We start from the raw sequence: 22,935 nt of genomic DNA on the forward strand, positions 1-22,935 counted from the left end.
TCGGCTCGGGTCATGATCCCAGGGTCCTGAGATCAAGCCCCGCATCAAGCTCCCTGCTCAGCGGAGTCTGCTTCTCCCTCTCTCTCAGCCCCTCCTCCCTGTTTGTGTTCTCTCTCATGCACATGCTCTCTCTCTCTCTCTCTCTCTAATAACCTTGGGGAAAAAAATCTAAATGTGTCATTCATGCTAAATCAAAAGCCACCTTCTCTTAGCTTCTAGAATAGAGAAGAAACAGCAGAAGCCAACTCTTCAAAGGAAACAGAAGGGAAATCTTTTCACACAAGAAAACCCTCCTCTGTTCGGCAATCATAGGTAACGAGCTGCGTGCCTCACGCACACTCCTCCAGCAACCCTGAGGCAGCCCTGAGGAGGAGACACTGCCTTTCCCTCGAACGGAGGAGGGAGACCTGGCTGAGCTAGGCTGAGTCACTCCTTCAAGCCCACGGGGTCAGGAGAGGGTAGAGCAGGCACCGTGGCCTGGTCTCTGCCTGTCACCTGCACCAGCTGTGTGACGCTGGCCTGCCCAGTGTTAGCTCTCGCTGCACTGGGAAAAGACCACCATTTCTTAATGTACAGACCCAGACCATGGGTGAGCAGTATTTTCCTGAGAAGTGTTGGGCTGTAAACCTTTTAGGTATTGTGAAGCACAGTCCCTGCTGTAACCACATGTTGTCACAGTAGCGCAGAGTGGCCATAACAGTATGTGAACAAACCAGCACAGCCGTATATTGGTCAAACTTTATTTAAAAACAAAACAAACAAACAAACAAAAAAACTGGCAGTGGACCCAATTGAGCTCATGGGCCAACTGGCCCTGGAACCAAAATTCCTGGGTTCAAATCCCAGCTCTGCTGTTTTCCAGCCGTGGGAAACTATCAGGTTTCTTCATTTCTCTGTACCTCAGTTTTATGACAAATGTTATTAGTTTGTTAACAAAAATTAATTACAAGTCTGCTAACAGTTAAAGATGAAATAAATTACTTATGTGTGTAAAATGCTCACAGAAGCATTTGACCCACTGTAGGCATTCAGTAAGTGTTTATCATTATTAAGTATTTTTCAGTTTGTAGCAGAGGAACGCCTGGGCTGAAATTCTTGAACACTGGAATTTTCTAGTACTGCAGCTAAAGAAACATATTCTGGTCCCAATACCCAGTGCTACGGCGAAGGGAGCCCTCCCGGGGCATCAACACCAACCAGGACGAAGGCCACCGCCATGGGCTGGGTGGCAGACCCGTAACCTACCTGTGCCGTCAGGCGTGGCACACACGTATGTGGGCAGCATCTTGACGGGAGCAAGGGCATGCGTCTCCTTGCTCAGACCGCGCTGCATTTCCACGTTCATCCTCCTCTTGACCTCCAGCAGCTGCTCACGGCTCAGCTTCAGAGCCTCCAGCGTTTTCTGGCGGGCTCGGTGCTGGTCAGCCAGCCGGTAGGCCACCGCCGTCACCATGGCTGCCCCCTTGCCGCTACCATCCTCCGAACGCAGGAAGCGGACATCGCAGTCTGGCACCAGGCGCCGCACTGCCTTGTGAAGACGCTTGGCGAAGCTGAGGGGAAGAGATGGGGGAGGAGGGAGGTCCGCCGTGAGGGTCAAGGGTACATACAAAGGGCTCACCGCCTCAGCCCCAAGGCCGGGAGGCACCCGCAGAAGCAGAGGTGGCCCTGAATATCCTCTCCCCACTTGCCCAAGTTCACACTCAACACCGCTCAAGCTCAGCTAGCCATATGGGACCACTGTGGCTGAAGGAAGGGGAACAGCCCAGTGCACACAGTCACATGAAGACCTCCCATCCCACACACCATGGCCCCTCCACCCAACACATCAGCCTCCAAATCAGGGATTCTGAGACCAGCTACAATTCATGCTCCAGTGCTCCTTTCATTAGATGCTGCCTGGGAGAACCCCAGAACAGAAAAAGGAGAAAAGAAACTTTGGTCTCTTCGGGCAGTTTCTGCCGACAATCCCCAAGGTGTCTGAACAGCTCAAGACAACAAGTGTGTCCAGCAAGAAATTCTCAGGTCGTGGCTGTGCTGAGCCACGGTCTCCGGGGCTTCACATTCCCAGGGTGGTCTGTGGGCAGCAGCACCCCCTACAGGCCCAGATACAGGGTCCCAGGCTGGACACTCCTGAATCAGAATCTGCCTCTTGACAAGAGCCCCAGGTGATTCACATGCACATTCAAGTCTCTGAAGCCCTGGACTAGAAGACCAGGTGAGACCTTTGGCATCAACCGATTCAGATAATGCAGGCACATGAACTGGTGCTCATATCCGGTGAAAAAGAGATAGTAAGTGGGCGCAAAAGAGAGATCAAATCAATACCCAGGTCAGCCAGAAAGGCTTAGCCAAAGTGCCCCCTGGCAAAGAACACAGCACCTGAACTGCCCACCCAGAAACTGAGGAGTCAAACAAGTAAGGAAACAAGTAAAAGAAACCTGAACTCCTCAGCAAGAGGGTGGCAGACAGAGCCCCATGGCCAGGAGAGCCCTGGCTAGAGCACCAGTCATCGGGAGCCCTCAGAAATCACCCCTGCCCAGGAAACTACCCTCGCAACCCCACACACCCAGCTGGGAGCTTATTCTGCAAAGCCCCTCAGTGCCATGGCCCATCTCCTCGGCCCCAAAAGGCCAAATGGAGCTGGCCACGGCGTCCCTGGGGTCTCTCGCAGGCCTGTTGGGGTCCCGGTGTGCTCTGGGGCCAGGGCACGCTGACTCACTGCGGGTGCTTCTTGTAGACGGAGCCATCCACCCCAATGGTGGAGCGCAGCCGCTCCTCGCCCTTGTTCTCCTTGATGCGCCGCAGCACGGCCGCCAGGGTCGCCGCACACAGGCTGGCCGAGCGCGTGGACACGATCTGGCAGATCCGGTGAGTGGCCACACAGTCCTCCTGTGTCGGGTCTAGGCCCAGCCGCACCAGCACCTCACGGGCCTTCCGGGTGCCATCCTTCTCCCTGGGAAAGAAAAGGACAGTGCATGGGCTCAAGTCCGACCCACTGGGGCCAGCGGGAGGGGGTCTGTGAGCCGACAAGGAAACTGCTCAGCTCCAGCAAACACCACCGCCCGGAGAGGACAGACATCCCGTTCGTGGCTCCGCCCACTGATGGGGAGGGAGAACAAGGGGAAAACACAACAGAACCAACAGGAGGCTCTTCTCCCAGACACACAGACACATACACACACACAGTGCTCAGGAGCTTCTTTTTCCCAATGGGAAAAGCAGTATTTTTTATGTATATACTATGTAAGGACAATGTAAGGACAAGGCGCTGTTCTTATGGCTTCACACAGCAAACTGTGTGTGTGTGTGTGTGTGTGTGTGTGTGTGTTGAGAGAGAGAGAGAACGAGAGAGAGAGACATGAAGAATGAGCTATATTTGTTCGTCTAGGGATAGAGCAAACACTGTCCCTGCTACCAGCCACGCCACTGGGGATCCCACCCCGTTCTCTCACTATGAAGCAGTCAGCTCACCGCCTCTCCCCACAGAGCAGGCACTGCTTTAACCTACTCTATAGACTGTGCTAGTGTCTGCTGCCGTGAACTCTGCAATCTTCTCAGGGGAGCTAAATGCCTCACAAGTATGCACTGTTCCATTCCATCGGGGTTTAATAAGCAGGCACAATTCCCTTAAGAGTTTCCACTTGAGGTCGCTGGAACAGTTTCACTGCTCTCTTTAGCACCAAAGTCCCCTCCTCTCCACCATCTGGTCCCTGAAACAAGGAGGCCTCCTCAAGCGACGAGTAGAATTCTCAAGAACAGGAAACCAGGCCCAACTCTTTGGATACTGTTAACTGAGAAACAGGGTTCAAGGCTATCCTTACTCCCACCCGTGCCACTCTGTGAAATGCAGGCCTCTGCTCTACCTACTGGAACTAAATGGGTAGATCTCAGGGCCATCCGAAGACCTATTCTTCTGTTAGAGAAGGAGGGGTCAGGACAGAGCCCTTTTGGAGAATCACCAACAGAGAAAGAAATGTCAGAGCTTCAGAAGAAAGTAGATGTGTCATCAAGGGACCTGCTGGGAGCCTCTGGCATCAAGCCAAGCCCCACCCATGCAGCACCAGGAGCCACTTGGGTAGCAGAGAAGGGTAGAGACTATCTGAAAAGTTTAAGTCAAGCCAGAGGCCTGCCATGACCCATGTTGCACAAGACCCTCTTGCTACCCAAATCTGAAGGGTCAAGGGCCAGTTCTTGTTCCTCATTCCCCAACGGCCCATCCGCCCTTCCAGAGACCCAGTGAACAGAGAGGGAGCTTACCCTTCAATATCTGAAACGTCTTTGGTCTCAAACTGGCCAGTGGCAAGAAGCCCTGGGCTGAGCTTCCCCCCGAAAAGCAGCTCTTCCTTGGCCATCTTTACCAGGATAAGCCTCACCAGTTCCCCCATGTACATCCCACTGATCATCTTCTCAAATCTGCAAGGATACAGACCAAACAATAAGGAATAGTCCTTGCTGTCAGTGAACTCCCAACTTCCCCATGAAGGCAACAGGCATACAAGGGAAACTGGGGCACAGTGCAGTGCTAACTTGGGTGGCATTGCGAGGAGCCTCAATATTTATATCCAAGAGAAAAGGGCCAATATGGCCCAATTAGCAGCATGGGCCCAGCAACATCTCACACTGGCCTCCCTTTGCAAGGTCATTTGTGGATTTTTAGAAAAGCAGGTGCAAATGACCCAGAAGTGGGGTGATGGGCAAGATTAGAAGGGCAGCCTGGGACAGACGAGAAGAAGTTCTGAACATCAGATGGTCCTGGGAATCTGGGAGTGGGACACGTTGGCAGTTTCTGAGCAGGCAGGTGACAAGAGAAAGGCATTAGTTCTAGAAAGGCTGTCCCCAGGCTGAGAGCTATCTGTATCAGTTAATTTATTTTTTCAACACTAGGTGATGCTGTTTTCTTTAGAAGCCAGTCTTTTTGGCTCAAAGGGTGTGATCCGAGAAACGGAATCTTCACCATTCTTTGTGGCCAAGAGGGCCCTTTCTTGGTACCTAAGGATATGGGGCCTAGAAAGGAGGCTCCCCCAGGGCCAGTGGACACTACCTAGGCTGGGCTTCAGCAAAGAAACCCAGGGGGATGGGGTGAAGGGATTACGATGTCGGCTGGTACACTCTACGAGAGAGGAAGCCAGGCCCTCCAGAAGAGACTCGTTCAAGACCTAAGGCCAGGTATGTCAGGACTGGAGCTCAGGGTAGAGCTGGCCAACTTGCTTGAGCAGAGGGTGCATGTAAAATGTTCAAGCACCAGCACAGGCAGGTGGTGCGTGGGGGTCACCGGGCTTTACCCAGTAAGCAACTTGTGTGTCTGCCTCTCCTCTCCACCTTCTCCCAAACAGCCAGGGGACGGGTCCCGTGGGGCTTGGAAGTGCGGGTGGTTACAAAAGCTTCTATTCCCCAGCTTCTTAACCAAAACTTCGTTTCAGTCACCATTTAGGAAAATATTTATCTAGAAATACATCCAGAGGGGGATAAAGGTTTCTCCTGGAGCCCAACAGTGACTCCAGGGCTACCATGGCTGACACGTCACAGTCTATGTCCTCTCAGCCCTTGATCTGCCTCAGGCTGAGCCAGCGGTGTGTTGCCAAGGCTGGGCTGGCAATTCTGTCTGCAGACACTTCGAAGGGTGTACGGGTCCTCTGAATGGCTTGGGGGTGCCTCCTTCTTGGAGGCAGACATTGAGTGAATGACTTTTCAGCCCATAAATTTTCACCAGCCATGTTGGACACAGCCAGTGTGTTCTCTGAAAGTTACAAGTAAGGGGACTTGTGCTTCGGCATGTGGGATAAGCTATTGACTTAAATAAACCATGCCTAGAAGAAGCAAGGACTCTCTCCCTGTAAAGAAAAAGACAGCCCATTGCTGAGCTGGCTTACAGAGTTGGGTTTTCCTCTCTGAGCAGAGATCAATGCCAGAAGCTTTCCTGCAATAGTCATAGCAACGAGAAGACCAGAAGGGGCCTGAATTGCTCAAAACATTTTGTAATTCGGAGCTTACAGCAATCCCTGTTTCAAGATCTTTGATAGGGACATTGGGCCAACGTTGATGTGTAATAATGACAGCGAAATAATGTTTTGTAACCATCAAAAGTACCTAAAGTCAAGTCTGGCCAGGCTGGAGAGTATAACATTCAGGGTGCAAAACACTGGAGGCCCTCCTGGTCCAGTCCGTCCAGGAACCCTGGCTGGGCCACAGGTCCAGGGAAGCAGCCGAGGAGGCTCCTAAACCAGCTTTTCCAGAGGCCTTGAGTCTGCCTACAGCTGGGTCCAGCTCAGCTCACAGGCGGCTCTTCTAGAGTCAGCCTCAGCCCGTGTGGAGGAGGCCAAGTGTCACAGCCTAGTCCCTAGCCGGGGGAGGGGCAGCAGCTAGGGAGACAGCTTTCCGGGACCCTAAGCTGGGCCATCCCAAGATGACTTCTCTTCTGTCTCTCACAAACTATTTCTAGAGACACATTGAGGGTGGAGGAGAGAGCAGGGCCAACACTCAGGAAATGACCTTCTAAAATGATGGCTCTGAAGGACAGAACCAAATTATTACCTATAATCTGGTTTGCCCACTTGTTTACTGGATTATAGAGCCCTCTCAGCAATTTATAGTGAGGACACATGTGAGGAACGCCACTCAAGGTACCAGGAGGTGCCTTGGCAACCTTTTGGGGACATAAAACTATAAAGCAATAGTGATAGCCACACCCGCCCCCACCCTGGTCAGCCCCCTGCTTGGTTCCTGAGCCCACCCCGACGAGCCCACCGCACACAGGGGTTGCTGCTCACAGTTGCTTCCCGGGGTTCAGGGAGCCCATGTCGATCTCCTGATCAAACTCAGTGCGGAAGTCATCAAGTGCGCCGTCGTCCCCAAAGGCCCCCCATTCCATGTTGATACACATCCGCCCCTCGTCGCCCTCCACCATGTCAATGTGGCGCATCTCTTCCATGTAGCAGGCATTGCTGCCCGTGCCTGGCCGAGACAAGGGACTGCTAAGCACCCACCTGCACTGGCCTCTCCCCAGCCCCCATCTCCCTCTTATTCCAGCACCCTGAGCCTGCCTCGAGAGGCTGGGATTCCTCAGTGCAGGCTCCTGAGGCACCCCAACATGATCCCATCCACAAGTACCCCCACCCACAGGTTCTGGCTCACCTCCACAGTGACTGTACCATCATCTTCTAACACGAAGTACAAAGAATCATGCAGTCTATGGAGCCCTCCTCCCTCTCCAACCCACATCCCCATCCGTCAGGCAGCACCAGCCCCCACACCCAGTGTGCTCACTCACCTACAATGAGACCTATCTCGCAATTCTGGTCATCGTAACCACAGGTCATCATGGTCCCAACTGTATCGTTCACCACGGCCACGATGTCAATATCAAAGTCCTGCAGGGATGCAAGAGGGGCTCTGGTCTCTACCATCACAGAAAGGTCCCAGTTGTGAAGATGCAGAGAAAGAGCAGCAAGACACACAGCTCGGGTGCCTCAGGGCTACCCCTTCCTAACCCTACTTGGCGCCAAAGAAGGTTAGAGCTGGTAATCGGGTCCAGATCCCAGTCTGACAGCAGTGACTCACTCCCTACCCTGCCTGTCCTCTCCACGGAGGCCACCGGCCCTGCGGTCAAGTCTATTGACATCACTGCATTCACAAGAGCCCCTCTTGCCACTGCTGTCCCCTTCTCCCTCTTTCTCTTCTTCTTCTTCTTTTCTTTCTCTCCCTCCTTCCCTGTGCCCAGGCCATGATCCCTGCCTCATTCCATCCTAATGCCAACATTATGCCAACATTCTTACTTGAAAATGATAATCAGGTCTTCTTCAGGTTTAAACCTGAAGGGTTTTTTGCTTGTACCAAGGCTGAGATTATTTATCCACCATGCTAATCTGAAGACCCCAAAGGCAAAAGGCAACTGGTTATTATCCATCATGATAATCTGAAGACCCCAGAGGCATCTCCTTACATATTAAGATCAGCAGTGTGTGTGGCAATCATTTCACAGTGTATGGATGCCAAGTCATTATGAGGCATGCCTTAAATTTTGCCATATGTCAACTGTATCTCAGTAAAGCTGGGAAAAAGTTATTATTATTGGGTAAACCTAGCAGAGAAGGAAAAGAAAATCTCTCCTTAACGACTACAAAAAAGTTTTTATGTTCATTTGAGGACAGACTGGGAAAGATTTCAGAGTAGACCCAAAAGAATATAAAGAGCCTCCAGACTCCATGCTCCTGTCTCCCCATCCCTGCCCTCCCCTACTCACCCCTCTCCTCTGGATGGCCTTCCGGATCAGAGTAACCACGTCTTTGCCTTCCACACCACTGGACTTGAACCCCTTGGTCCAGGAGACCAGGAAACTCTGAAAAAAGGACCCAGGAATGAATACTGATTCCTCACCCAACTCTGACCATACAACTCAAACAACCGTTAGTAAGTGGAGACCTCAATCACGGAGCTCAGCTAACCTACAACCGTGCTTAAAAATATTCATACTGCAGGACACCTGGATGGCTCAGTTGGTTAAGCTGCTGCCTTCAGCTCAGGTCATGGTCCCAGGGTGCTGGGATAGAGTCCCACATTGGGCTCCTTGCTGAGTGGCGAGCTTGCTTCCCCCTCTCTCTGCCTCTGCCGACGACCCTGCCTGCTTGTGCTCTGACCAATAAAATAAATAAATAAATAAATAAATAAAATCTTTTAAAAAAAAATTTTTTTTAATTCAGATTGCCTCCTGACTAGCCTAGGAAAGAGAAATTGGGGCCCCCATCAAAGCCCCAGAAAGATTAAATGAATGATTCCTTCATGATCTACTGCCTCCAAGAAGTGAGGAGAAGAACAGTCTTTAGAAACGCCATAATAAGAGACTCTCATCATGAACTCCCCAGTCATCGCTCTTCCAAGGAGCTGTATCATGATATTCTCCAACAAAGGAGTTCCTACTTTCCTATTCACTGTCCCCTACAAGGGATATGGATAGCATACATACTGTCCTTTGAGGACGGGTGATAAAGACCCTCCCAAATACTTCTTCACCACGCCCCCCACACCTGCACACACTCACCCACAAGACACAACTCTCAATACTCAGACCTTGTCCATGCAACTATCAGAGTCGCCTCTAAAAACCACAGAAGCAGCTGGCTCAAAGTTCATCCCAGACCTCCCAGCCCAGACAATGAAGCAACAGAAGCATCTGAAGAACTCAATCTTACCTCATCTAGTTTCGTTTGGATGCAGGGGAATGAGAAAGTAAAACCCAAGGGAAGCTTCTTGTCTTTGATTTGTAGCTTATCCATGAAGTTAGCCAGGCATTCCGCAATGTGGTCAAACAGCTAAGAGCACACGACACAGCAAGATGAGTGAGAAGGGAGAACAGCATGGAGATTAAGAGCATACCTAGACTTTGAGCTCAGAAAGGAATTAGTTGAATGTGTATAAGATATTTACCCCTCTGAAGTCTTAATTTGCTCATCTTTAAAATGGGGGTAGATAACTGCACCTGCCCTCAGAGTTACCAAAGGATTAAATGAGTCAATGCATAGAAGGGCTTAACACTAGGTAGTACTTATTAAATACTGTCTTCCACTCAAACCGTTTATCCAAACCACTATCGAAGTAACTCTGAGAGAGGCAGGGGAAATCATAGGTAAAGCGGATCAGAAGTCGTCACATACCCTGGAACAGAATTCCCCTTGACATGAGTGCACTGCTGACTGGGGGCAGCCCATCTCACTGCCAAGAAGGATTCCAGCAGCACTGTTAGCGTTCTATGAATGAACTTATAAGTAACTCTTATATTTTTCCTCCATGCTGGAAAAGTAATTTCCCATGAACATTTCAAAGAAGTTATCTTTTGTTTTCTAACTTCAAAATGAAACATCAAGTGAGTCCCTGAAGAGCACTAAGAATAAACAGCGTTTTGTGGATGGGCAGCCTTACAACTGTGACCATGCCAAGCAGGACCCACAGCTCCTAAGAAAAAGCTGTATTTACAATTATCCCAGCCTTTCAATCAGCCCCAAGGCCTCCAGTCCCATGGCTTCCTTCTTGCCTACTCAGCATTCTCAAAGAGAGGCAATGACCCCCCCCCCCTCCAGATGCTTACAGGGTGAGGCAAAGGGCATTCTGGTACAAAAAGTAAACAGAGGCCAAAGAGACCAAGTAGATGCCAAGAGCCAGGTTGACCAGTTGGCAAAAATTAAAAGCCAAGGAAGGGGTGGAAGGTGGATGAGAACATACCTTTTCCTCTCCAGACAGAAGCAAGAAGATTTCACTAAACCATGGGTTCCCAGGGGGCAACAAACATCACCACCATCATGTTACAAATGTAAATTCTAGGGCCAAACCCAAACCCACCGAATCAGAAGCTGTAGGGGTGGGGCCCTCCGGGTGATCCTGAAGCAGTGCTTTGAGAGCCACTGCACTAACTATGAAAGTATTTGCATTTACAAAGGAACTGAGAGGTTGGGGATGGTAGAGTAGACTGAGAGGCCCATTGGCTCCCCAGATGTCTGAGATATGCTTCCTGGGAGCAATCCAGGAAGACAAGGCCACCCCCACCTAGAAGGGGGCCAGCTCTAACAATTTCCTGCACTGATCATATCCCTGTCTGGTCACGTGCAAAATTAACCTCAGAAGATGCTGAAACTCTCCATCTCTGAACCAAAACATTCTCAAGAGCGAAGACTGGGGCAACCCAAAGGCTCTTCTCGCCAACAGGATCACCAATGCATAAGGGCCAACTACCCTGAGCAGAAGCCACGTATTTTAATATGTACATAAGGTTTCTAGACAGATACTCAGCAAGTTCTGTCCATCTGTTGGAAAGCAGACCAGAGACAAAATTTACAATACAACCCAATTCCCAGCACTTCCTTCTTGGTAGTCATGTCAAAATGATCTTTAGTAAAAATAGTGTAAAATAGTAAAAATAGGAAGAAATAGTAAAAACAGGAAGTTGCAGAAGCTCTGCAAAGAGAGGAGGCCAGTCATCAGAGATGAAGGGAGGAAAAGCTTAAGAAGGGGGGAAAGGCAAAATGGTTTCCCTCCTCCAGCCCCGATGCACTGCTCCCTTTCCAGCTGTGCTGCCAACAAGGAGAGGCAGTAAAGTACCACCAACTTACACAGTAGCCACTAGCCACCTGTGGGGATCTTAATCACTCAGAATCTTAAAAATGTAAGTCACTTCCTCAGTCACACCAGCCATATTTCAAGGGCTCAAAGCCACCACTATCTAGCTAGTGGCTAACATATTTGCAAGGGGAAGATACACTGTAAGAAGTTCTCCGGGACAGTGCTCAATTAGAAGAACCTACAGCTCTTTAAAAGCAGGGAAGAGGTGACCATCTGCTCCCTTAACTGGAAGATTATCTTCTCCTGTACTAGCTGATGATCTGAGGATAAGATACCAGGACAAAGAGCTAAAACCTTCCTGTCATAAAAAGGCTCAAAGGGCACCATTTCATGAGGTTAGAAAAGGTTTCCTTTTCCTTATTGGTCTGAGAATGCTCACTCCCTTTCCCACAAGATACACTTTAAACATCCAAAGTGGCTGCTATTATGATTTGAAATTCACTGCTCTCAAGCGGAAGTTCGTTTGCTAGAAGACAGATTTTATCCTGAGACCCACACTGCCCAAGTTCACAGATCTTCAGAAATCTCTGCAAGTTTAGGGCTTGGTGATTTGGTCTTGGTCTTAACTAAATGTTATGTTTAAAATCCATTTGTTTTCCACCAATTAAAAGATTGATACCTATGATCCAAAAGAAAAGGAAAATATGGGGGGGAAAGCACCAGTAACTCCACCATTGAAACCACCACCATAGGGGCGCCTGAGAGGCTGTCAGTAGATCATCTGCCTTCGGCTCAGGTCATGATCTCCGGGTCCTGGGACCGAGCCCCGCATCAGGCATCCTGCTCAACACAGAGTCTGCTTCTCCCTCTCCCTCTCAACCTACAACCCGCTCATGCTCTCTCTAATAAATAAAATCTTTAAAAAAATAAAATAAAATAAAACGGCCACTATGAATTTCTTCCAGTTTTTTGACCATTTTCTGCTTTTAAGCAGAGTATGCTTTCAATTCTTTCGAGTGAAATAAACACCTATATTTTCTTCTAGTTTTTTTTTTAATATTATTTATTTATTTGAAAAAGAGAGAATGAGAGCGAGCACAAGTAGGTAGAAGAGCAAAGGGAGAGGGAGAAGCAGACTCCCTGCTGAGCAGAGAGCCCAAAGTGGGACTTGATCCCAGGAACCTGGGATCATGACCTGAGCCGAAGGCAGACGCTTAACCAATTGAGCCACCTAGGCATCCCTTTTCTTCTAGTTTCATGTTTCATTTTTATATAGCATTTTTCCATTTATTCAAAGTCTTTGAACCATCTCAATAGCTTTAGTTTCCTCCAAGTGGGTCTTTTTTTTTTTTTTTTTTTTTTAATTTGTACTAAAGCATTGTTTGTGGATACTGGAGCTAAGTTACCAACCCCATAGAGCTAAATTTGTCCAGCCCCAGCATGAAAACAAGGAAAGCAGGTTTCCCCTCAGACCTGTCCCCTGGGACAAATAAAGAGTCTAATAGCAGTTTCTCCCTCAACAAATTCTCTTCATTGTCTGAAATTCCCTTCTGTGGGCACCTGGGTGGCTCAGTGGGTTAAAACCTCTGCCTTCAGTTCAGGTCATGATCTCAGGGTCCTCGGATTGAGCCCTGCATCGGGCTCTCTGCTCAGCAGAGGGTCTGCTTCCTCCTCTCTCTCTCTCACTGTCTGCCTGCCTCTCTGCCTACATGTGATCTCTGTCTGTCAAATAAATAAATAAAATCTTAAAAAAAAAAAAAAAAAGATTTATGAAATTCCCTTCTGAAGTGGGGGTCTAGTAGAGTGGGAAGAACAGTAGACCGGGAATAAGAAGGCTCTGCTCCTTCTACACCCGAAGGCCTAAAAGATAACCACCCTGGGAAGGCATCTTACTGGATTTCATGTTCTCTATTCACTCTTCCATTGAGTATATGCTGGAAAGAAAATCAGCAGGGGGGGATCCAGGACTCCCATACTAATTCCAGGAAGTACCACTCTCGTGGACCACATACATCACACAGCCTACCAACAGGACGGAGCCCCGGAGAATTGGGACAACACCTCAGTGTGGCTTTGTGTTGTGACTCTGCCCTTCCCACCCCTATGATCTAAGGCCAAGTCATTCACTCAGGGTTTCAAAACCTAATTCGACATCTGTAAAGTACGTTAACAGAGGCACTCAGCTTCATAGGGCCAGGGGGGGTGGTGCAGGTAAGAAGAAGAAATGCACACATAGCTTTTGCTCAGCCTGTCACACAACAGGGCATCACGGTCAGCTCCTGACGGTCCCTCATCCACTCCAATGCGTGAATTACTTTCTGCGCAGGGTGGGCTGTGTCCCCTGCGGTCCAACTGCGCTGTAAGCCCAGGAGGGGAAAGGCCGGGGGACTCTGATTCCCAGTAAGGGTCACTGGCCCACGCACAGGAAGAGCTCAATACATGTTTGGAGATTATCACAGTCCAATTCCATCCTTTCTCCTTTTTCTCCTCGCTATTACTGAGAGGATTCTCAGTATGTGGATTTCACATTTCTTCTCTTATCCACTCCTTTCACTGTTTAGATGCTCCAGAAGCCACAGGACACGAGGATGACGAAATACGATTCAGAGCAATGTGGAAGCATGCGGTGCCCACTCCAGTACCAGCTGGGGTGGATATCCCAAAGCCAGATTTTGATGTTTTCTCAAGAGGCTTCCATCCCTGTGCGCAAAACCTCTTTTGTCGTAGACAGGCAAGAAGAGAGAGCAAATAACCATAAAGATAAAGGGCCAAGTTCCATCGCCCTGTGATGCGATGGTAACAAGTGTGAGACCAAGAGGGCTACAGAATGACCACAGGGGCAGACCTGACTCTGTGTGTTCTGCCTCGCCACTCGATGGCACCAATAACAACCACAAGTGTCCAGTAGGGTGCGTTGGGCCTCCCGACAGCAGGCTTTCATCAATTACCAGCCCGTGCAAGCAGACCTCCAAAGTCATGGCAATCAAAACACCACCCACCGCGGCCCATCCAGACTCCGGGGTCTCACACGCATGCTCTCCGCGCTTTAGTCTGTGTGCACCTCTCCTGATGCAGGTGCCTCACTCCACCTCCAGGCACAGAAAGGGATCACCAGGCAGAGAGAGGACAGGACAGAGAATCTGGGCCTCAGACAGGGTCTCCTCCTTCCAGACCAGAGAAAGAGCAGCGTCTGCACCTGTGGGGCCCAGAGCCCAAGCAGCCACTCTGGGGGTAGGGTCCTACCTGGGTGCCACTGCCTCGCATGAGGTCCTCGGGGATGGCATAGATCTGGTTCTCCATCTCGACCTTCTGGAGCCCATTGTCTGTTACTCTTACCCGAAGCACACGGAAGTTTGTCCCTCCGAGGTCCAGAGCCAGGAACTCTCCGTGTTCTGCAGAGAGACGAGGGACCACTGTGAGTTCAGGAAAGAGAAGATCCTCACAGAGCCCAAGACTAAAAACCCACGAGCCCCTCCATAAACACTGGTCATCTCCCAGTGATAGGCAGCCAGTGGGTCTTACTTTTGATCACAGACATTTAGGTATGGTCTGATCCTTTTTCTTCATGCTGAGCACTTTTATATTACTTTTAGAATTCACACAATAATGACACAGTCTTACACCCAAGTATGGGGTACCCAGCCTCTCACAAAACTACTATTTCAGGAGCTTTCAGCCAAGTCCCCATCAAGCTCAAGAGGCCTACCAGGCCCTATCCCAGGAGGTCACACCTCAGCTTTGTTCTTCATGCTCCCAGGACACCCAGCACACTGTTATAGGCCTGTGGGCCTCTGGGCTTTCAGCCAAATCAGGGTCCCCATATAAAATATACTTTTTTTTTCTTCTGAAGATTTTATTTATTTGTTTGACAGAGAAAGACACAGCGAGACAGAGAACACAAGCAAAGGGAGTGGGAGAGGGAGAACCAGGCTTCCTGCAGAGTGGGGAGCCTGATGCGGAGCTCGATCCAGGATCCCGGGATCATGACCTGAGCCAAAGGCAGAAGTTTAACAACTAAGCCACCCAGGTACCCCCAAAATTTACTTTTAATGTCTGCATACAGTGATCGCAATGTCCTATGGCAGGATAAGAGGGTCGCGTGATAAAGTGAATGAATACAAAGAGCTGTAACTTAGGAGGCCTAGCAAATCGGCCAACCAGGTGCCCCCCCAAAAGATCCCAGGCTTATTAGAATGTGAGAGAATGCTGACCCAAAAGTATGCAAGAGTCAGGCCACTCAGCTGTTCCACTCAGACAGGCCCCAGAGCTGGGGTACAGGGGGTACAGGGAGACTCCACAAACACAAGTGGGTCAGGATCTTCAGGTGTCCACCAGGAAGGCACAGTCCCTTCTCCCCAGGAAACAAGCAGCGTAGACAGAAAACGTCCAGATTCTACACAATAATACAGCTGGCTGCAGGGACGTGCTCCACTGTATGGCACAGAATAGAAATGCTGAAGAGATGCAGGGGCCGGCGACAGCTCGGGGAGGTGGGCGCACCATCTCGGCAGCCTCCCTCTGCCAGCAGGGGCTCCACCCTCTTCAACGGCCCTGATGCACACGTTCTTGAAAAATACAGTGTTACTTTCTGGGGAATTCACGTACAGGCATGTTTGCCAACCCTCAGCCCATTTCCCACCGGGTGACCAGCCACTGAAGTGAGGCAGCATGGGCTGGTGGGGCAGCGGTGCGCTCTGACCGGAATGAGCCAACAGGGGTCCCTTCTGCGCCCAGGCCCTGGGAGGAGCAGGAACTGCTCGGCCCTGAGAAAAAAATACTCCTACCCAGCTCCCTGAGGGCACTACCCACAGCCTCTACAGTCCGAAGGGGCAGCCTGGGGGAGAGGGATGTCATTCAACCAAGATTCCATGGGACTTGCCTCTACACATGTGCCCATCTGGCAGGAGCCAACACGCACACAGCCTGGGTCTGGAGCCCACGTTACCTTGTCAGCTATCCGGCCACGTTCTGGCCGTGGCAAGTTCCTGAGGCTCGGCCACCTCACCTCTGAAGTGGGGGCATCATGACTCAAGTGGTTGTGGGGAGGCAAAAAGCTACAGAATGTGCCCCAACTACCCAACACAGTCCCGAAAACTTAGTTTGGGGCATACTCTGTAGGTTCAGGAAACGTTCCATCCAGGCATCCACACATGGCCCAGTGCCACACTGGAGTCCTCTGGGCTCTCTGTTAGGGCTGCCTCTCGGGCTGAAAAGCAACATCACCCTCACCAGCGGGGACTGAAGAGACCTAAGAAAAGCCATTGGTATCTGCCCCCCACCCCCACCCCGTGAGTGCAGCATTTGCCCCTCAGGGGCACTAATTTCCTGTCCCCTCCCTGGCATCTGGAAAGTCTCCCAACCCCACTGTGCTCGACAGCCGGGACACCCTCAACCCCTCCGGGGGTGATTCTGCTCTTCTCGTGGCCATGGGCAACTTTTCCAGGCACTCCAGTTCCAAGCCTCCCCTGGTGGTGGGAACCCAGCCAGACTGCAGGAAAAGCTATGTGGTGGTTGTCATGGGGGATGAAAAGGAAAATCAAAGACGAACTGCCTGCATCAGCACTCTGGGGCCTAGGACGCAAGCGATGCGCTGAATCGGCGGCCACGGGGGTCATGACTCAAGGCCAGCCCAGCCTCCGTTCCCAGGAAGGAATGTCATCCCTTGCTTTCTTTTCAGACTCTGCCGGAACAGACATTCCTCTTGGCGTGCCTCCTCCCCGGCACCCCCGTTCTGCAATCACACACGATCACAATTACCACAGCCTAGGGCTGGATTCCTTCCAGGTCTAGTATCTCTGAGGCAGACCCAGCACCATGACTTCTAGAGCAAATATAAAGGTGACCCCCCCTTCCCCCACCCCGGACACTGGACAGATCCTTCTAGTGCCCAGCCCCACACCGTGCACGAGAGGCCCCTGCAGAGCCGGGGTGAAGAGCTGGGCCTTCAGCAACAGGCAGACAGGCTTTGATCTGAATTCCAGCTCAGCTGCTTCACTACTTATGTGACCTTGGAGCACGTCACCTCCCCTGTAGAACAGGGCCCATAGTACGGACTTCTCCCAGGGGTCATGAAGCTGGCACAAAATACAGAACATGCTATGTGTGAATATGAAGGCTCACAGTAAGCCGTCAGTAAACGGCTGCTGTCATCACTCTTCCTATGCCCCTTTGGTTGATCGTGTAGTTCTCCTCAGCCCCTCCAATCCCCACTTACACCTACTCATGGCACAAGTCCCACATCTACTATGAACTTTCCAGAACATTCCAGAAGCCCAGGGCAGACAGCATGGGTGTGTGTGATGGGGCGTGAAGGAACATCACATTTATGGGCCTGGGACTACCAAACTGGACAGGTGGGAGCAAGGCTCTGGGGCAGAAAAACGTGCTTATGGTAGGTTTCTTAAGAAAGTGCACAGGCCATGTGACATGGCCATGAGGACCCAGGAAGATCCAGAGAGATCATTCTGCTGAATGATGGCTGCTATCTGAGGCAACACATTAAGAAAACATCTATTGCATTTGCTCACTGATGGTTCATTTGTTAAGCAAAATGTCTGAGTACCAACTGATTAATAACATGAGACCATCAGGCCAGAGGCAAGGTCTCCTTCACTGCTGAGCATGTCTGGAAAGCAATTAAACTTTCTAAAAGTAGCCTCTGGCTACAAACCACCTGCTACAAACATCTGATTTCTTAAGAAGCTCAAACAATACAAAAGTGGGGAAAATTAAAAGCAAATATCCCTTTTCTCCATACCCCAAAAGTAATCATTATTAATGCTTCTCAGGTGTGCTTAGGTACATTTATTTTATAAAGACACAGAGGCTGTTAACAGATACCCTCAGAGAAAAGGGATTGGAATTGCTGGTTCTTAGGATGTATGCTTTTAATTTGAAGACACTGCCTAAAAGTTCATGCCTAAAAGTGCTCAACGATTTCCACACAAACCAACGTCTGGGTTTTGTTCTCACCAAGGTCTCTTGTTATGTGGCAATTAATCTTGGCCAACCTCCTTGGTCAACGTGGTATCTCATTTTTTAAACTGGGTTTCCTTCTACTGTGTAAGGTTATATATTTTGAATTATCTGTTGTTGACTGGCCTTTTTGAATTCCTTGTTCTGTGAAATTTCCTATTCACATCTTTTGCCTTTTTAAAAAATACATTCAGGGACACCTGGGTGGCTCAGTTGGTTAAGCGTCTGCCGTAGGCTTGGTGGGGAGCCTACTTCTTCGCTTGTGTTCTCTCACTCTGGCAAATAAATAAAATCCTTAAAATATATATATATTCATTATTTTCTTAATAACCTAAAAGAACTCTTTGCATATTAAAGAAACTAGTTTTATTGGTGGTATAATTACAATTATTTTTTCCAATCCAATGTCTGTCTTTTCACTTTATTTGTGGTATTTTTGCCATGCAGAGAAACACTTAATTTTTATGTTGTCAAAATATTTATGGTTTCTGGGTTTTATGTTAAATCTGTACAAATTCTAAGGATTACATGAGCTTGCCACCTTTCCTAACTCTCCCCAGTTCCTCCTGAATGTAGCTACCACCACTGCTAAAGTGAAGGAAGCAAAGTTTGAAAGTGTACTGGAAAGACCAAATTCATCTTCTATTTTCTTTTTTGTTGTTTAAGCCCCCACTCCCGCCCTGCCTCTCCCTTGGGGAAGGTACCCCACTAGGGACACCCAGCTGCTCACTGCACAGCTGCCATTTTGGGCAAATTGACCCAGATAGGCAGCCAGCTCCTCCCTTCATAAAATTCAGCTGCAGAGGATGCAGGCATCCGTCCGGCTACCTCTCACATGCCAAGCAAGTACTCTACCAGCTCCCATTTTCTACTTTTTAATGGGACTTCTTTGGAAAACAAAGCCCAGCACCCTGTCTTCATCTCTCTCATCCCTGGGACAGAACTCAGACTTCATCACTGGCATCTGGATTACTGTGGTGATAAAACAATGGAAAGACAGAGGCAGGTGTGAGGGAGGTTTAGTTTTTGAGGGCCCGACATGTAGGGGATTTTAATGGAAGAAAAACATTTGTTAAGTGATGGTCACTTTGTTTATAAGCTTTATCTCACCAATCTTCAGGAGCCCTATGGGGCATCATAATAGCCATTTTCCAGACGAGAAAACCGAGACTCAGGTCAAGTAACTGAACCCAAGATCCAAGTTCAGGTCTGGTTCTCCAGCAAAGTTTTCTCCTTGACGAGCAAGGAGGCTCCTCATGGGAAAGTTGTAAATCCTCAAATAAGGAATTCTTCATGAATAACTCCAAGAGCATAAAGCCCAGAGGTCACCAGCAGCCTCCAAGCTGGCCTGGGTGGCAGAGGAAGTGACACTGTGGTTTAAAGTTCAGTCATTTGGTTTAAGGTCACAAAGGGGTAAGGGACTGCTGGGTTTCATGAACACACGTCCATCTGACCCCAAAGCCCGTGCCTGTCCCACCGCACCACACCCATCTCTCTTGTTCCTGGAAGCTGAGGAGGGCCTGGCACAGAATGAGGCACATAAGCAATAAAGTGGTGAAAAGGAAAGCCAAGACGCCCTCATCTTTATCAGTAACTGCAGTACGTCCGTCCCTCCCTCCCCCAGGTCTACGGGAGGGTGAAGGGCTCTCCAACGTGAGTGGGTGGTAGCAGACACACACCCGCTGCATGGAGGTGACATTCCCCCCCCCCCACGTCCCCCCGGAGCCCAGGACCCTCTAAAGCTTGTTGATACAGTCTTTACTGATGGCCACAAATCGCTGCCATCTCTCAATCACATGGGACCTCTGTTCCCACCAAGCCCTCTCTGGCAAAGGTCCTCCTCATTAAAAGCATCCCCACCAAAACCAGGTAAGAGAAGGGGTACCGACGCTCTTCCACAAGAAAGCAAGGACTCGAGCCAGCACTGCCAGCCCACGGTGATGAGAACTGGCAACGGGAGCATCTGGTCGTGCCGCCCTCCATCCAATTGCCCAACAGTCAAGATCCAAGTTGCTCATCTGGCGGAGTGTGTGCGCTGACTCATTTCCCACCCTGAACTACCATTCTGCCCACTTTCAGTGAGGCTCTTATCAAACACTTAAGGTCAGCAAGATAAAAGGGTTTCAGTTTCCCCTGGGAACTCACCTGTCTGGGTGAGGGGTGGGGAGGGAGGCTGTGGAGGACTAGTAATGCATCAGACCGGCTGCCTGAACAGGACAGTCACCATCATGTTCTTGGATGAGACCTCAGGAATGGGTCCCGAGCAGGCCACAACTTCAGCATTGTTAGTAACACAGAGGTGGCCTGCACCTGGCAAGGTCTGCACAATTTTTGAGGAAGGAGAGGTGAGGGCCAGCTGGATTTTCCAACAAGATCTATTTTACATCATTAGGTACTTGTCACTAATTAAAATAGCTCACCACCTGTTCCTCCCATCAGGCCCTTGGAGCACTGTGTCTACGAGGGCTGGACTTACAAACAGGTTGCATCTGGTTTTGTATTTTTAAGCAGCAGTGCCCTTTGTCAAAGGCAACTATGTTCAGAAGGGGCAGCACACTGCCCGTCCAGGGTTGGAGCCAGAGCTTTTTCAGAACATATTCTAGAAGCCCCTCTTTGAACAAGAGGCTTTTAGGCAGTGTTCCCAGGGTTCTCAGGACCAGTGCAGGTGGCAAGGTCTGATCTTTGTGGGTTAAGGAAGGCCAGTTAAGGCACAACCTCACCTCCCACCTCCACACTTCAAAGTTTGTATCTTTCCCTTACTGTTATTGTCTTAGATATGGGGTTCCATATAAGATTTCATTTTGTTTACAGTTGGGAATGGGGTGAAAAAAAAAAAAGTTTTAAAAGTCACTATTTTAAGAGTCAGACCCAGAATCTATTCTAGGACCTGCCAACAAAATACTTCCCATTCTGCAATCAGCTATTTCAACAGTGAGCAGCACTGAACACGGTACTAAAAGCTTCTCCACTATCGGGTGCTATACGCAAACCCAGTCCCTGACCAGAAGGTGAGAAAGGGGGCAGTGAGATGCACTGTGGCAAGCCCGTGACTTGCTCTGCTGGGACAAGCAAAAGTTCTAGCCAGGTCCGAATGATGGTATGAAGTTGCTGGACAGGGAAAAGGGGACACAGGTAAGGGTGTGGAAGTTCACAGAGTGTTCAGGGAATGACACATCAGAGTGGCTACAGTGTAAGGCTCCTACCACATGTAGCAAATACCAATGCCGAGGACTCTGGATTTTAAGCACAGGATCAGCTTTGTTTTCGAGAGGGCTTTGATAGCCCTGCGGACCACGGGTCTAGCACTAGGGACACCAGTGAGGAGGATGCTGCAAGGTAGTCGGGCCAAGCAGGGTTCTGGGGCCATGTACAAGTGGTCAGTCACCCAAGTCTGCCCAAGACTGACATGCGGCTTCCAGTGCTAAAACTGAGAGAATCCCAGGCATACCAGGATGGCTGGTCACCCCAGGACCTTGCTAGATCCAGCCATAAAGGACATCACCTCTTATCACCTCAAGCCAGAGGCATGCAGCCTTGAACTTTGAGGTAGGTCAAAGACCCAAGTCCCATACTGCCACATCCAGTTCCTAAGTGGCCCTTTAATAATTCAATGCCCCCAAAGGGACTAGCTCCTGCCTGCTGTACCACAGCAGGAACATTTCCAGGGGCCCCAGATGACTCCACTGAACATTCCAATCCTCCCGCCGTAGCTCTAGGTTGGAAAGCTTGTTTATGCTCTGCTTTTCAAGTGCCTGCCAGGCTAGCACGCAGCCAAGAGAATGCTTGCTCTAAGACTTTATGGCACAGACTCCAATTAAGAGGACTCAAAAGAGCAATTTGCAGGTCCTGGACAGGTAAGCCAGCAAAACTACCTTTGGCAGGCCCAGGTTTTGAGGCCCATATTTCCCATGTACCTGGAACCACCACAGCTACTACCACACCTGGTGGCCTCTTTTTAAGCTCTAGGATCCCAGCTACTCCATTAGAAGGCAAAGCAAGCAGGTCTCCACTCAGTAGCTCAGAAATAAAGTCACTCCATGTCATTAAAGGTATCAAATCACAGTGAATGTGGGTGTCTAGTACAGTCAAAGAACAGGGTAATCAGCTCTTCTACGATCTTCTACGACGTTGGTCTCCTAATCATCTTAAGCGATAGGATACCAAATGCCAAAATGGAAAACTAGAGAAAAACAGAGGCTGCTCCAATCGAAGGAGGGAGCTGGAACACAACCAACACATTACGTACCCCCAAAGCTCCCAACACACACACCATCGGAAAGCATCATGCTGGGGTTCTGATACTGAAGAAGTGTTTCTTAAGCTCAAAAACGCTCCAGTCACAGAAGTGTTACATTCCCCCCACAGTTGCGAAACCACTCTTCAAAGGATTAAAACATGTTTTAATCCGCTGGGTGTGTTCAGATTTTCAGGCAGGCCCACCAGGAGTTCAAGTCCTGTTTCAGGATGTATTAGCTGTACAATGTCAGGTAAATTACTAGAAATGACGGGTTTCATCATCTGTTTAGAGGAGATAGTAATGACCTCTCTAGCCAGTACCTCCCCTCCACTGCCCACCAAATAGTCCCTTTGGGGGCATGCGTGTGTGTGTTTGGCCAAGAGTCAATGCAATGAATATGTAAGGTGTTTGGCACAATGCCTGCTACGTGTAAATGTTTAATAAACTACAGCTACTGCTCTATGGAAACCACTTATCGATACAATCTTTGGTTTATACTGTCGGCGCCATATAAATCCACTAACTTGTTTGTGTGCTGGTTACTGATCAGTCCTCACTGCACGCCCGTTGATATAATGCTGAGCAACCAAGATAAGGGTTCCTTTCGGGTATACTCGCCTCCGTGCAACTTCCCGGCAGCCTCGTCTCTATCACATTGTGTGCTTACATTATATGAC

The 22,935-nt window shown here is 49.6% G+C and overlaps 1 protein-coding gene across 1 annotated transcript in view; it reads right to left on the minus strand.

Moving 5' to 3' along the window:
- HK2 (hexokinase 2) overlaps positions 1-22,935 on the minus strand; it is a 61,005-nt gene that overhangs the window by 11,555 nt on the left and 26,515 nt on the right. Inside the window, exons 3-10 of the mRNA XM_082743845.1 lie at positions 14,290-14,438; positions 9,186-9,305; positions 8,240-8,335; positions 7,268-7,367; positions 6,768-6,951; positions 4,258-4,413; positions 2,720-2,953; positions 1,246-1,550 (exon numbers count right to left, since the gene is read on the minus strand). Coding sequence (XP_082599971.1) covers positions 1,246-1,550; positions 2,720-2,953; positions 4,258-4,413; positions 6,768-6,951; positions 7,268-7,367; positions 8,240-8,335; positions 9,186-9,305; positions 14,290-14,438 — 1,344 coding nt within the window. The remainder of the gene's footprint in view (positions 1-1,245; positions 1,551-2,719; positions 2,954-4,257; positions 4,414-6,767; positions 6,952-7,267; positions 7,368-8,239; positions 8,336-9,185; positions 9,306-14,289; positions 14,439-22,935) is intronic.

The sequence above is a fragment of the Mustela nivalis genome (assembly GCF_964662115.1).
Source record: "Mustela nivalis genome assembly, chromosome: 8".
Lineage (NCBI taxonomy): Eukaryota > Metazoa > Chordata > Mammalia > Carnivora > Mustelidae > Mustela > Mustela nivalis.